Consider the following 16,472-nt stretch of genomic DNA (forward strand, 5'->3'; position numbering starts at 1 on the left):
AGAAATGAGAGAGCTTGGACTCGGGCTGGACGAAGCATCTTTATATAGGGATATCTTTAGTCCCGGTTGGTCATATCAACCGTGACTAAAGGTGCTCGCAGGGGCCCAGTCTGCCGTAACCCCTTTAGTCCCAGTTGGTATCTCCAATCGGGACTAGAGGTCCCATTTGAACCGGGACTAATCTTGTCCGTGCCCTCGTCCGCTCCTAGCCGTTGGAACCGGGACTAATGCTCACATTAGTCCCGGGCCCAAACCCGGCCGGGACTAGTGCTCCGGATGAAAGGTTGGTTTTCTACTAGTGGTACTTCCTTCGTTCTTAAATATAAGTCCTTTTATATATTACAATATAGATTACATACGAAGTAAAATGAGTGAATCCCCTCTAAAGTATGTCTATATTACATCCGTATGTAGTTTGTATTGAAATCTTTAAAAGCATTTATATTTAGAATGGAGGGCGTATAAACTTGTACTAAGGTTAAGACACTTATTTCGGGACGAAGTGAGTATACGCGAATAGGCATGTGCAGCTCATGACAAATCTACGTATAGATGTGTAGTTAGCTTTTCGGGATCACGAAATTCCACGGAAGTAGGCCAGGTACCCTATTAAGGTCCATGATTCCAAGCCTTTTCGGCCATGTCTGTGGGCTCTGTTGACAGTAATAATGCTGCAGTAGATGTGTAGGGTGGCCGCTGATCACGAGAGCACTGAGCGGCCGCAAGCATGCAGCGTCGCTTTCGATTCGTACCCGGCTCTAAAGTAATCTGAGATGAATACTGAAACTTGTCCGTGGGACTGTGGGAGTACCGCCGGCCGCGCCAATAATATCCGGCTTCCTGCATGCGTGATTGACTGCCTTGCCACGCCGCTTACGCCAGGTTCCACTACAGGGTGACTCGAGCAGTGCTCCGGTTGTGTTGTGACAAGGGCTGGGCATGGAGATGGAAGAGGGGCTCGATCTGAGCCTGTCGCTGCGCCAGTACACGCCGCCGTGGTCGCAGCTGGTGTTCGCCTGCTCCTACTGCTCACGCAGCTTCAAGAACTCGCAGGCGCTCGGCGGCCACCAGAACGCTCACAAGCTGGCCAGGCGGGCCACGGCGCTCTCTTCAGCGGCGGCGGGAGAGCTCGCCATCGAGAACCACCACAGCGCTCCGCCGCGCCCCGGCGCCCGCGCTTGGCGAGCAGGATATCGTCAGCAGGCGCGGCGCACGGGTACTGGTTCGGGGGCAACCTCGTCCGGGGCAAGAAGAGGCGACCAAGAGCTTGCGGAGGAGGCGATTGACCTGTCCCTCAAGCTATGATCGTTCCAACCCGTCGATGCAGGTGCAGGCACTAAGGACATGCAGTAGTACTTCGTTCCTCTCGTCCAATAGTTTCATTTGTTGTGCTGTTGTGTTTCTGCTATCGCTTTCCGGCTTAAATAATTATGTTGTGTTTCTGCTATCTCTTCCAATATCATTGCTCTTCTACTAATATCGTGTTCTCATTATTGTCGACATCCTTGTCACATTGACATTGCCAATGATTAGGAAAACAGGATCATCGACAGTATATGGGCTAGTCCTATGGGCCTGACTAGGGATCTGTTCGGTGTTTATGTTTTCCCACATGCAACTGAGTTTTCCTCCGAATTTCATGTTCAATAACTATTGCAATTATAGCACCAAGATATAAAATTAATTAAACATGAAAATAGAATAATAATAACTTTATTATTGTCTCTAGGCCATACTTTCAACATGAGAAACATCCAATTTTAATACTGCACCTTTGCATTTTATGTCATTATGTCTCCTAGCCACCTATGAAGAACAAGAAGGGTGGTTCCATACAAACTCTTGTGCTTGATAAAGGTTGTTTGGTCCACGCTAATTAGCATAGCCATGTGCGATCTGGTACAGTTGGAAAGAAACTCGGCAACTAATTTTGGAAAGTCGTGTACAAGGTTATGGGTTGGAACTCCAACAATGGGTGTGTCTAGTTTTTTTCAGAATGAGCATGATCAAGGCCTTGTTAAGAGCAACAAAACCTCTCTCATCGCCAACACAAAAATTTAGCAATGTCATCATTATATCCCCTTGTGGAAGAAGGCACCCATAAATCCATAGGGGCCAGGGGAACGACTAGGAGATATCTCATTAATAACTTCCCAAACTTCTTCTTCAATAAATATGGTGTCTAGCTCCGGCAGTTGAGTAGGGAGCATAACCAGTGCATCCAAATCAAATGTAAGATCTCTTGCAGTTGCTCTTCCTAGAAGGCCATCCAGGCATTGATAATTACTCCCTCACTTCTGATTTATAGGGCCCAATTCAAAAATCTCAACAAACAAGGTAGATATTGAGTGGTGGTATAGTTTTGTAGTTTGCAAAAGTACTGCACTCAATTTTCTAAACAAATTGTGGTTACCAACGCATTAGTTGCAATGCATGCTGGCGTGACCAATAAATCACCAAAAAAAAACATACATTGGTGAGTTTTCTCATAATCCTTGCATACAACGATTTAATGCACATTAAAATCTGAATATGTGATGAGGAGCAATACATTCTTTAAGATAAACCTTATAAACAGGAAGAGAGGGAGTACTTTGGTTAATTAAGTCCGTATACCAATCGAAAGCTTTGTCTATAATTTCTTGCAGTAACCTACTTCTGGTCGATCGCATGTAAATATTCGGTCCTAGCCTAAAATTTCTTGAATTTTGGGCCAGCTGACCATACCTTAACGTCCAATTCAAACTTTGAAGACATATTTCTTGTTGTCTTGCTGATGAGCATAGCGCATCCACCGGCTGATACGGCCAATTCTAGTTCTAGCTGTACAGATATAGACGACATGCATGCATTAGCTATCATGAAACTAGGGAATCAATCATGGAGTTGACACCATGGACAAACGTGAGGCAAGCTGATGCACGCTTTTATGGAAGATGGATCTTATTTTATTGCAACAAATAAAGATCAGGTGCAGGGGTCACCGCACCTATTATGCTGCAGGCCCAATCAATGCATGCCATGTGTACTTGTAGGCCCAAACAATTCACTAATTAACTATTTTAATCCTTTCACTAATCTATTTTCTTCGGAACTCTCCATGCTCCCTCTAATTTCTTTGTCGTTTATTCCTCTTCCTTGCTGCAATTGCAAACTTGCAAATCCCCATCTCCGTTTGTCCATGCAGCAGCTAATCTCCATCGGCCATGGTGAGTGCATGCTCGAGGTCCGCGTAAGAATCATGGCGACCCCATGCTTGCTAACCTGCTGAAGAATCTTCCCGTAGGACAGTCAAAACTACTGGCTAGCCGGAGTTGGATGCCATGAGAAAGCAGCGTGATAGATCATTTGATCAATAGCGTCGAGGAGCGTGTGCTCTGTGCTCAGGTCGATGGCATGTGCTCCATGCCTTGAGCATGTCCATAAAAATATATACAACACATTGTAGTTGTGAACTTGTGAAGGTTGGGGGTGATATAACGTGTTTAGGAACCTGGCGAGCATATGCTGCCGTGTGCTGTACGAAGCCGGAGGAGTTCGTCCCGAGATTGGAGAGAGCATGGAGAGTTCAGAACGAAAGGGATTAGAGGAGGATTAAAATTAATTAATTAATTGTGTGGGCCTACACTCATACATGGCACGCACTCATTGAGCCTGCACCATAATAGGTGCAGTGACCCCTGGCTAGCGGCTTCCGGTCCTAGTTCGCGTAGACTGCTTGCCCATTTTTTATATCTAAATAGCTAGCTTCATTAGCATATTTTTTTCAATATGCAAATATGACATTTCATCATTCAACATTCAGGGTTCGGCTCACCTGCGGGGCTCCCAACAGGGATTATCGTGCAGGGCCAGTTAGAGAGTGCCACGTTGTGTCCAAGTGGGCCAGCAACTCTAATTAAGTTAGATTTATTTTGTGTTTGTCTGAAAAACTTGCTCCTTGGATGATTCGATCCTTCCTGACCTGGCCTCTGCGCTAAGGAAACACGAGACTGGATGCTATCACGAAGCCGCGGACAGGTTCTTGTTCATCCACCGGCGATGTTGCTGACTCGTGTACCACCGGTAGAGGAATACCGTGCGCGGTTGTATGACACATGCAGCTCAGCTCCTCGTTGTTTCTTTCTAGATCATGCATATTAATTATAGTTTTAAATAACCGGCTATAGTTCGCTATAGCCTTTTCAGCAGGGTGCCGCTAAGTGGCTGTCTTTACAAATAGCCCGTTATAACTTCGCTATAGCTGTTTGGAGACCCGCCGCTATTTTGCATAGCCTGTTATTTAAAATATTGATATTAACACCTTTTCGCCAAATTAATTGAGCCAAAGCACTCCAAATGACAAGATCGGAAGCCGTAGTTTCTTGTCCAGTGGGACGCCGCCGTGTTAATCTCCCGCTGCGGTGAGATTCAGTCTCCCTCTATGATCGAAGTCCTTCTCACAGTCTCAGTAGACTCCTATAGGATACTACCTCGAAGCCAACAATTGCAACGACGTGCTCGTCGACGGCATCATGTGCACTCTCCTCGGTTGCCGCGGACATCCACGCCGTCCTCGACTGGCCGTACACGGGCTAGGCGGCCAGCGGCGTCCCGGCTGATGAGCAATAACCGATCCGCGCTAGCCTTCTCCTCACTGCATCCCGTCGCACGTCGCCAATCTGAGGATTAATCCGTCTGTGGTGTGTCCATATATCCAATTAAACGACGAGCATTGATCCGGCGAGAAGCACAGCTTCACGCGCAAGAACGAGAACCTATTGTGGAGGACGTCGGAGATCCTGAAGTATTTGTCAAGCTTGAACGCCTCCTTGTCTCATCGTCTTGCGTTTGGCGGCGACGCATCCCCATTCCCCCTTCGTCGTCTCCCCCATCGTCTACTGATGAAGGACCGAAGCAGCAGGAACTAGGAAGAAACAAAGTAATTTAACTTAATTAGAGCTACGGGCCCACTTGGACACGTGGCACTCCCTTACTGGCCTTGCACGATAATCCTTGCTGGGAGCCCCGCAGGTGAGCCGAACCCCAACATTTATGGGAAAGGCCCAAACATGCAATTATTCATAATAAAAATCTGCCTCAACATGCAAACACGCATGCATGAAAAATTCCATTCTATTATGCTATTAACATTTAATTCTTACATTTGTTCCAAAACTATCATTTTAAACATTCATGTTTCATATATAATCAAAACCTCATTCCCGCACCAACGTGCGGTGCATCATCTAGTTTGTAAAACTTCAGCAGCCAGCCGCACCCGCTCCCACAGCTAGCCGCACCCGCTCCTCGTCGACAGCCGTTCCAGCCCCGGAAACCACCGCCCTTGATGGCGGCCACTCCGGCCCCGCCGACCACTCTTGCTTGAGCATGGACTCACCCTCCCCCACTGGCGGCCACGGCCGCGAGCTCCGCTGGATGGACTCCAGCCCATCTGTCGCTTGATTTGCAAGCCCCCCGCGTCCCGTTCTACCGAGCCGCGCTATGTGACGAGCCCCTCGTGTCCTCTGAGGGCGTCTCACCGCCGGCTCCGCGCCCTGGCCTGAGATCTGAGGTCCACTGCGTCACGCCCGACGTCCCCTTCGCCAACAGGAGGCCATGGGTGACGGCTCACGATAGTGCTCCCCCCCCCCGACGTCACCGCGTTGCCCCTGCTTCAGGAAGGCATGCCCACCCCGCGGTTGTGCCTGGCGAATGCCTGCGGTGCTTCAGCACAAGCCATCCTCGCTCATAGTGTCGGCGCACCATCTGTTGCAGCCGATGTCGCTCCCCGGCCACGTCGTACGGGACTGCACTGCCTTGTGCTCCCCAGCCTCCTCCACCAAACCACAATCGAAGCGTTGTCGCGAGCCCTCTCCACGGCAGGGCGCCCCGTCATCAATGGCGACCTCTGCGGACTCGAGCTCGGGCATTGCCGGCCCAAGCCACCCTGTGTCCTCCGTGTGTGGGGGCGGGTCCTCGTCCGGCTCCGCCTTCGCCTCTCCCCTCCAACCTTCCCCCGAGCTCGCCCCGCACTGACCCCTCCACCACCTCGAGCACGATACCCGTTGTGCTCTCTGGCCACCTCGAGCGGCCGCGCTCTGGTATCTACCCCATACGCCTAGCCTTGTCGCCAGCGAAACGGCGCCGCGCGAGCGTGCCCTATTGGCCATCGTTGCCGGGACCCGCTCCGGCGTCTCTCGTGACGAGGTGGCGAACCAGCGCTGCGAAAGATCCGTCCTGACCAGCGACGAGGTCTCCGTCCATAGCCGTGGCCGCTATGAGTTCCTCCTGATGTTCGCCTCGACAGGTAGTTTGATAAATAGATAATTTGTAACAAATAACAAGTAGCAATAGTAACAATAGGCGCATCAAGGTAGCCCAATCCTTTTTGTAGCACAGGACACGCCAAAACAATCTCTTATAGTAAGCAAAGCATTCTTGAGGACACACAGGAATTTCATCTAGAAGTAGGCCAGGGCCCCCACTACCCACCAGGGCGCGCCTGGAGGGGGTGACGTGCCCTGATGCCTAGTGGGCACCTGGGTGGTCTCCTCCAGTATCATTTTTCTCTAATATTTTTTATATATTCCAAAATAATTCTCCGTAAAATTTCAGCTCAAATGGAGATGTGCAGAATATGTATCTCTGACATAGATTTTCTAGATCCAGAATTTCAGCTGCCGGTATTCTCCCTCTTTGTGTAAATCTTGCATATTATGAGAGAAAAGGCATTAGAATTACTCCACAAAGTGTTATATTGCATAAAAACACTATAGATAACAGTAGGAAAACAAGATGCAAAATGGACGTATCAACTCCCCCAAGCTTAGACCTCGCTTGTCCTCAAGCGAAAGCCGATATCGAAAATCATGTCCACATGTTTAGAGAGAGTGGTGCTGATAAAAACAAAATATGTACATAGTAGCATCATGCCCATTATTGTAACAACAATAAACTTTATCATAAAACTTCTCCTGAGCAAGTAACAATTCATCACAACATCGAAGTATAAAGCATAAATTTTCTTGAAAACTAACAAATTATGTTCTCAGTCAACTTTGCAATTACAATTCATCCTATCTTTAGGAAGGGTCTTGTATCGGAGCCTTTTGGCAAGTCCACATACTCAACCATCATTTAGTATTCTATGATTGCTAACAGTCTCAACATATATATGGAGCAAAAAGTTTCAGCCGGACACATAGAAAGATAGGGGCTTATAGTTTCGCCTACCAACTTATTCACATCAAGGGTGATGTCAACAATAATAACTCATGATCACTCATATCCAACTGGATATATGTGCCTAGATCTTTCCCCACCACATGATGCTTGCAAAATAGAAAAAAAGGGATAAAGGAGAACACTTTGACTCTTGCATAAAAAGTAAATACATAAAAGTAAAAGATAGGCCCTTCGCAGAGAGAAGCAGAGGTTGTCATGCGCTTTTTTGGTTTTTGTATCCACATTCTCTTAATGCAAAAGAACACCACGTTATATTGCCCCTTATGATAGCAACCTTTATTATGCAATCCGTCGCTTTTATTTCTTTGCCATCACAAGTTGGTACAACGCTTATTTCCCCTTACACTAAAAGATCAAACATATTTAGAAGCATTTTTTATTGCCTTATGCACCGATAACAACTTACTTGAAGGATCTTACTCAATCCATAGGTAGGTATGATGGACTTTCAAAACATGACTTTGGGTTAAAGGGTTTTGGATGCACAAGTAGTATCTCTACTTAGTGCGGATTTTTGGCTAGCAAAGCTATTGAGCAAGCACCACATGTTGGAGGATCTATGACAATATAACTTCTATGTGAATATGAACTAACATAAATCATTACATTGTCTTCCTTGTCCAACGTCAACAATTTGGCATAAAATATTTAATGGGGGCTCACAATCATAAAAGATGTCCAAGATAGTATATTTGCATGTGAATCTTATCTTCCTTATTAATTCTTTCATGAATTGCATCATTGACCAATGCTATGTTTATCAACTTTTAATTTTTACCACTTATAATTTTCCTTATGTGATGTCATTACTTTCCATACGATTAGCACATGATCTTTTTCATTTTTTTCTTTATTTTGATTGAAACAAGAAAGGAAAGAAGCAAAAAATCAAACTAAACTTTATTATATAACTCTCAACTCGATTACATAGGGGGATAGATCACGAAACTATCACTCGAAAATAGATCATACTAAACTTTTATTCAACCAAATCACGAAATAACTAAGAATCGAACTAAAAACCGGTGAAGGTAACAAAAGTGATGGTGATACGATATCGGGGCATCTCCCCAAGCTTGGAAAAAGCCAAGGGGAGTGCCCATACCCATGTATTCAAGTATCCTTCTTTGGTGATGATGATGATGATGAAGTAGGGGCTTCGCACTTCGGCCTCAATAGCTGCTCCAATATATGATTGATGCTCCGGAAGGCAATGTACTCTTCCAACAAAATAATTTCACGAGTGATGTTGGAAATATGCCCTAGAGGCAATAATAAAAGCATTATTATTATATTTCTTTGTTCATGATAATTGTCTTTATTCATGCTATAACTGTATTATCCGGAAATCGTAATACACGTGTGAATACATAGACCATAATATGTCCCTAGTAAGCCTCTAGTTGACTAGCTCGTTGATCAACAGATAGTCATGGTTTCCTGGCTATGGACATTGGATGTCATTGATAACGGGATCACATCATTAGGAGAATGATGTGATGGACAAGACCCAATCCTAAGCATAGCACAAAGATCGTGTAGTTCGTTTGCTAGAGCTTTTCCAATGTCAAGTATCTTTTCCTTTGACCATGAGATCGTGTAACTCCCGGATACCGTAGGAGTGCTTTGGGTGTATCAAACGTCACAACGTAACTGGGTGACTATAAAGGTGCATTACAGGTATCTCCGAAAGTGTCTGTTGGGTTGACACGGATCGAGACTGGGATTTGTCACTCCATATAACGGAGAGGTATCACTGGGCCCACTCGGTAATGCATCATCATTATGAGCTCAAGGTGACCATGTGGTTGATCACGGGATCATGCATTACGGTACGAGTAAAGTGACTTGCCGGTAACGAGATTGAACAAGGTATTGGGATACCGACGATCGAGTCTCGGGCAAGTAACATACCGATTGACAAAGGGAATTGTATACGGGGTTGATTAATCCTCGACATCGTGGTTCATCCGATGAGATCATCGTGGAGCATGTGGGAGCCATCATGGGTATCCAGATCCCGCTATTGGTTATTGACCGGAGAGTCATCTCGGTCATGTCTGCTTGTCTCCCGAACCCGTAGGGTCTACACACTTAAGGTTCAGTGACGCTAGGGTTGTGAAGATATGTATATGCAGTAACCCGAATGATTGTTCGGAGTCCCGGATGAGATACCGGACGTCACGAGGAGTTCCGGAATGGTCCGGAGGTAAAGAATTATATATAGGAAGTGCTGTTTCGGGCATCGGGACAAGTTTCGGGGTTATCGGTATTGTACCGGGACCATCGGAGGGGTCCCGTGGGCCCACCGGGTGGGGCCACCTGTCCCGGGGGGGCCACATGGGCTGTAGGGGGTGCGCCTTGGCCTACATGGGCCAAGGGCACCAGCCCTACTAGGCCCATGCGCCTAGGGTTTCCACCAAGGAGGAGTCCAAGTGGTGGAAGGCACCCCGAGGTGCCTTGGGGGGGAGGGAAACCCTCCCCTGGCCGCCGCACCTAGGAGATCAGATCTCCTAGGCTGCGCACCACCCCCCCTTGGCCCTCCTATATATAGTTGAGGAGAGGGAGGACTTCATACCTCAGCCTTTGGTGCTTCCTCTCTCCCCGTTACGTCTCTCTCTCGTAGTATAGGCGAAGCCCTGCTACTGTGACGCCCTGCATCCACCACCACGCCGTCGTGCTGCTGGATCTTCATCAACCTCTCTTCCCCCCTTGCTGGATCAAGAAAGGAGGAGACGTCATCCGTTCCGTACGTGTGTTGAACGCGGAGGCATCGTCCGTTCGGTGCTAAGATCATCGGTGATTTGAATCACGTCGTGTTCGACTACATCATCCCCGTTCTTTGAACGCTTCCGCTCGCGATCTACAAGGTACGTAGATGCATCTAATCACTCGTTGCTAGATGAACTCCTAGATGGATCTTGGTGAAACCGTAGGAAAATTTTTGTTTTCTGCAACGTTCCCCAACAAGTGAGATATGTATTCTGAACACTAACCGTTTCAAAGGTCCTCAAGGCTTCGATTTCAGTGGGGGTAAGGTGGTTATAGTAGGGTTGAAGGATATGTTCTTCTTTCTCAACTTCCCCCGTGAGCATGGCTTGCTCTTGAGCTTAATCTCCTGCAACTTCGTTGTCCTTGTCCTCCTTGGTGGCTTCTTTTTGTTCCTCTTTCCTCAGCTCCATCTTCAGCAGTAAAGAATCTTCTTCTACGTTGTTGGAGGAGGGAGAATACATGATGCCCGGCTTGATAGATCTGACAAAAAATAGCATGAAACAAGAACAGATGATATTTCCGCGATGTAGTGGTCAAATTATCCGGGGATATATTGCTACCTCTTGAGCACTGCGTTGGTTTTCCCTTGAAGAGGAAAGGGTGATGTAGCAAAGTAGCGTAAGTATTTTCCTCAGTTTTTGAGAACCAAGGTATCAATCCAGTAGGAGGCTATGCGCGAGTCCCTCGCACCTGCACAAAACAAATAAATCCTCGCAACCAACGCGATAAGGGGTTGTCAATCCCTACACGGTCACTTACGGGAGTGAGATCTGATAGATATGATAAGATAATATTTTTGGTATTTTTGAGATAAAGATGCAAAGTAAAATAAAAGGCAATGAAAATAACTAAGTGTTGGAAGATTAATATGATGAAGATAGACCCGAGGGCCATAGGTTTCACTAGTGGCTTCTCTCAAGAGCATAAGTATTTTACGGTGGGTGAACAAATTACTGTTGAGCAATTGACAGAATTGAGCATAGTTATGAGAATATCTAGGTATGATCATGTATATAGGCATCACGTCCAAGACAAGTAGACCGACTCTTGCCTGCATCTACTACTATTACTTCACACATCGACCGCTATCCAGCATGCATCTAGAGTATTAAGTTCATAAGAACAGAGTAACGCCTTAAGCAAGATGACATGATGTAGAGGGATAAATTCATGCACTATGATAAAAAAAAACCATCTTGTTATCTTCGATGGCAACAATACAATATGTGCCTTGCTGCCCCTACTATCACTGGGAAAGGACACCGCAAGATTGAACCCAAAGCTAAGCACTTCTCCCATTGCAAGAAAGATCAATCTAGTATGCCAAACCAAACTGATAATTCGAAGAGACTTGCAAAGATAACCAATCATACATAAAAGAATTCAGAGAAGATTCAAATATCGTTCATAGATAAAGTTGATCATAAACCCACAATTCATCGGTCTCAACAAACACACAACAAAAGAAGATTACATCGAATAGATCTCCACAAGAGAGGGGGAGAACTTTGTATTGAGATCCAAAAAGAGAGAAGAAGCCATCTAGCTAATAACTATGGACCCGAAGGTCTGAGGTAAACTACTCACACTTCATCGGAGAGGCTATGGTGTTGATGTAGAAGCCCTCTGTGATCGATGCCCCCTCCGGCAGAGCTCCGGAACAGGCCCCAAGATGGGATCTCGTGGATACAGAAAGTTACGGTGGTGGAATTAGGGTTTTGGCTTCGTATCTGATCGTTTGGGGTACGTAGGTATATATAGGAGGAAGAAGTACGTCGGTGGAGCAATAGGGGGCCCACGAGGGTGGAGGGCGCGCCTGGGGGGGTAGGCGCGCCCCCTACCTCGTGGCCTCCCTGTTGGTTGCTTGACATAGGGTCCAAGTCTCCTGGATCTTGTTCGTTCCAAAAATCACGCTCCCAAAGGTTTCATTCCGTTTGGACTCCGTTTGATATTCCTTTTCTTCGAAACCATAAAATAGGCAAAAAAAACAACAATTCTGGGCTGGGCCTCCGGTTAATAGGTTAGTCCCAAAAATAATATAAAATTGGATAATAAAGCCCAATAATGTCCAAAACAGAAGATAATATAGCATGGAGCAATCAAAAATTATAGATACGTTGGAGACGTATCAAGCATCCCCAAGCTTAATTCCTGCTCGTCCTCGAGTAGGTAAATGATAAAAACAGAATTTTTGATGTGGAATGCTACTTGGCATAATTTCAATGTAATTCTTCTTAATTGTGGTATGAATATTCAGATCTGAAAGATTCAAGACAAAAGTTCAATATTGACATAAAAATAATAATACTTCAAGCATACTAACTAAGCAATTATGTCTTCTCAAAATAACATGGCTAAAGAAAGTTATCCCTACAAAATCATATAGTCTGGCTATGCTCTATCTTCACCACACAAAGTATTTAAATCATGCACAACCCCGATGACAAGCCAAGCAATTGTTTCATACTTTTGGTGTTCTCAAACTTTTTCAATCTTCACGCAATACATGAGCGTGAGCCATGGACATAGCACTTTAGGTGGAATAGAATGGTGGTTGTGGAGAAGACAAAAAGGGAGAAGATAGTCTCACATCAACTAGGTGTATCAACGGGCTATGGAGATTCCTATCAATAGATATCAATGTGAGTGAGTAGGGATTGCCATGCAATGGATGCACTAGAGCTATAAGTATATGAAAGGTCAAAAAGAAACTAAGTGGGTGTGCATCGAACTTGCTTGCTCACGAAGACCTAAGGCATTTTGAGGAAGCCCATCATTGGAATATACAAGCCAAGTTCTATAATGAAAAATTCCCACTAGTATATGAAAGTGATAACAAAGGAGACTCTCTACTATGAAGATCATGGTGCTACTTTGAAGAACAAGTGTGATAAAAGGATAGTAGCATTGTCCCTTCTCTCTTTTTCTCTCATATTTATTTATTTATTTATTTGGGCCTTTTCTCTTTTTTATGGCCTCTTTTTTTTGTCCGGAGTCTCATCCCGACTTGTGGGGGAATCATAGTCTCCATCACCCTTTCCTCACTGGGACAATGCTCTAATAATGATGATCATCACACTTTTATTTTCTTACAACTCAAGAATTACAACTAGATACTTAGAATAAAATATGACTCTATATGAATGCCTCCGGCGGTGTACTGGGATATGCAATAACTCATGAGTGACATGTATGAAAGAATTATGAACGGTGGCTTTGCCACAAATACAATGTCAACTACATGATCATGCAAAAGAATATGACAATGATGGAGCGTGTCATAGTAAATGAAGCGGAGGAAAGTTGCATGGCAATATATCTTGGAATGGCTATGGAAATGCCATGATAGGTAGGTATGGTGGCTGTTTTGAGGAAGGTATATGGTGGGTGTTGCTACCTCTTGAGCACTGCGTTGGTTTTCCCCGAAGAGGAAGGATGATGCAGCAAAGTAGCATAAGTATTTCCCTTAGTTTTTGAGAACCAAGGTATCAATCCAGTAGGAGGCTACGCGCGAGTCCCTCGTACCTGCACAAAACAAATAAATCCTCGCAACCAACGCGAATAGGGGTTGTGAATCCCTACATGGCCACTTACGAGAGTGAGATCTGATAGATATGATAAGATAATATTTTTGGTGTTTTTGTGATAAAGATGCAAAGTATAATAAAGGCAAAGTAAAAAGCAAAGGGAAATAACTAAGTAGTAGGAGATTAATATGATAAAGATAGACCCGGGGGCCATAGGTTTCACTAGTAGCTTCTCTAGAGAGCATAAGTATTCTACGGTGGGTGAACAAATTACTATTGAGCAATTGATATAAATGAGCATAGTTATGAGAATATCTAGGTATGATCATGTATATAGGCATCACGTCCGAGACAAGTAGACCGACTCCTGCCTGCATCTACTACTATTACTCCACTCATCGACCGCTATCCAGCATGCATCTAGAGTATTAAGTTAAAAACAGAGTAATGCCTTAAGCAAGATGACATGATCTAGAGGGATAGACTCATGCAATATGAAGAAAACCCCATCTTGTTATCCTCGATGGCAACAATACAATATGTGCCTTGCTGCCCCTACTGTAGCTGAGAAAGGACACCGCAAGATTGAACCCAAAGCTAAGCATTTCTCCCATTGCAAGAAAGATCAATCTAGTAGGCCAAACCAAACTGATAATTCGAAGAGACTTGCAAAATAACCAATCATACATAAAAGAATTCAGAGGAGATTCAAATATTATTCATAGATAGACTTGATCATGAACTCACAATTCATCGGTCTCAACAAACACACCGCAAAAAGAAGATTACATCGAATAGTTCTCCACAAAAGAGGGGGAGAACATTGTATTGAGATCCAAAAAGAGAGAAGAAGCCATCTAGCTAATAACTATGGACCCGTAGGTCTGAGGTAAACTACTCACACTTCATCGAAGAGGCTATGGTGTTGATGTAGAAGCCCTCCGTGATCGATGCCCCCTCCGGCGGAGCTCCGGAACAGGCCCCAAGATGGGATCTCGTGGATACAGAAAGTTGTGGCGGTGGAATTAGGTTTTTGGCTCCGTATCTGATCATTTGGGGGTACGTAGGTATATATAGGAGGAAGGAGTACCTCGGTGGAGCAACAGGGGGCCCACGAGGGTGGAGAGCGTGCCTGGTGGGGGTGGGCGCGCCCCCCTACCTCGTGGCCTCCTCTTTTGTGTCCTGACGTAGGGTCCAAGTCTCCTGGGTCTTGTTTGTTGAGAAAATCACGTTCCCGAAGGTTTCATTCCGTTTGGACTCCGTTTGATATTCCTTTTCTTCGAAACCCTAGAACAGGCAAAAAACAGCAATTCTGGGCTGGGCCTCCGGTTAATAGGTTAGTCCCAAAAATAATATAAAAGTGGAAAATAAAGCCCAATAATGTCCAAAACAATAGATAATATAGCATGGAGAAATCAAAAATTATAGATACGTTGGACACGTATCAAGCATCCGCAAGCTTAATTCATGCTCGTCCTCGAGTAGGTAAATGATAAAAATAGCATTTTTTATGCGGAGTGCTACTTGGCATAATTTTAATGTAATTCTTCTTAATTGTGGTATGAATATTCAGATCCGAAAGGTTCAAGACAAAAGTTCAATATTGACATAAAAATAATAATACTTCAAGCATACTAACAAAGCAATTATGTCTTCTCAAAATAACATGGCCAAAGTAAGTTATGCCTACAAAATCATATAGTCTGGCTATGCTCCATCTTCACCACATAACGGTTCACCATACGTGCATGCTACGGGAATCACAAACTTTAACACAAGTATTTCTCAAATTCACAACTACTCAACTAGCACAACTTTAATATCACTATCTTTATATCTCAAAACAATTATCAAGTATCAAACTTCTCATAATATTCAACACACTCATAAGAAAGATTTATTATTAATCTTGTATACCAAGCATATTAAGACTTTAAGCAAATTACCATGTTATTTAAGATTCTCAAAATAATCTAAGTGAAGCATGAGAGATCAATAGTTTCTATAAAACAAATCCACCACCGTGCTCTAAAAGATATAAGTGAAGTACTAGAGAAAAACTATATAACTCAAAAGATATAAGCGAATCACATAGAGTATCCTAACAAATTCCTAATCATGTGTAGCTCTCTCAAAAGGTGTGTACAGAATGGATGATTGTGGTAAAATAAAAATTAAAGAATCAAATCATACAAGATGCTCCAAGCAAAACACATATCATGTGGTGAATAAAAATATAGCTCCAAGTAAAGTTACCGATAGAAGTAGACGAAAGAGGGGATGCCTTCCGGGGCATCCCCAAGCTTTGGCTTTTAGGTGTCCGTAGATTATCTTGGGGGTGCCATGGGAATACCCAAGCTTAGGCTCTTGCCACTCCTTGTTCCATAATCCATCAAATCTTTACCCAAAACTTGAAAACTTCACAACACAAAACTTAAAGTAGAAAATCTCGTGAGCTCCGTTAGCGAAAGAAAATAAAAGACCACTTCAAGGTACTGTAACGAACTCATTCTTTATTTATGTTGGTGTTATACCTACTGTATTCCAACTTCTCTATGGTTTATAAAGTATTTTACTAGCCATAGATTCATCAAAATAAGCAAACAACACACGAAAAACAGCATCTGTCAAAAAGAGAACAGTCTGTAGTAATCTGTAGCTAGCGCAAGATCTGGAACCCCAAAAATTCTAAAATAAATTTCTGGACGTGATTAATTTATCTAGTAATCATCTGAAAAAATAATTAACTAAATAGCACTTCCAAATAAAAATGACAGCAGTTCTCGTGGGCACTAAAGTTTCTGTTTTTTACAGCAAGTGTCACAAGACTTTCCCCAAGTCTTCCCAACGGTTCTACTTGGCACAAACACTAATTAAACACAAAAAAACACAACCAAAACAGAGGCTAGATAAATTATTTATTACTAAACAGTAGCAAAAAGCAAG

General features: G+C 44.2%; 1 protein-coding gene across 1 annotated transcript; it reads left to right on the plus strand.

Moving 5' to 3' along the window:
- The first annotated feature begins 824 nt into the window (after window positions 1-824).
- On the plus strand, window positions 825-1,494 carry LOC125506497 (uncharacterized). Its single transcript, XM_048671301.2, has one exon. The coding sequence runs from the start codon at window positions 940-942 to the stop codon at window positions 1,303-1,305; it is 366 nt and encodes a 121-aa protein (XP_048527258.1). The 5' UTR covers window positions 825-939; the 3' UTR covers window positions 1,306-1,494.
- The last annotated feature ends 14,978 nt before the right edge of the window (window positions 1,495-16,472 follow it).

This window comes from Triticum urartu, chromosome 5A (genome assembly GCF_056163025.1).
Source record: "Triticum urartu cultivar PI428250 chromosome 5A, HENAU_Tu73, whole genome shotgun sequence".
Lineage (NCBI taxonomy): Eukaryota > Viridiplantae > Streptophyta > Magnoliopsida > Poales > Poaceae > Triticum > Triticum urartu.

Coding starts and splice junctions, on each gene's coding strand:
- LOC125506497 (XM_048671301.2), top strand. CDS start 940: ATGGAGATGGAAGAGGGGCTCGATCTGAGCCTGTCGCTGCGCCAGTAC.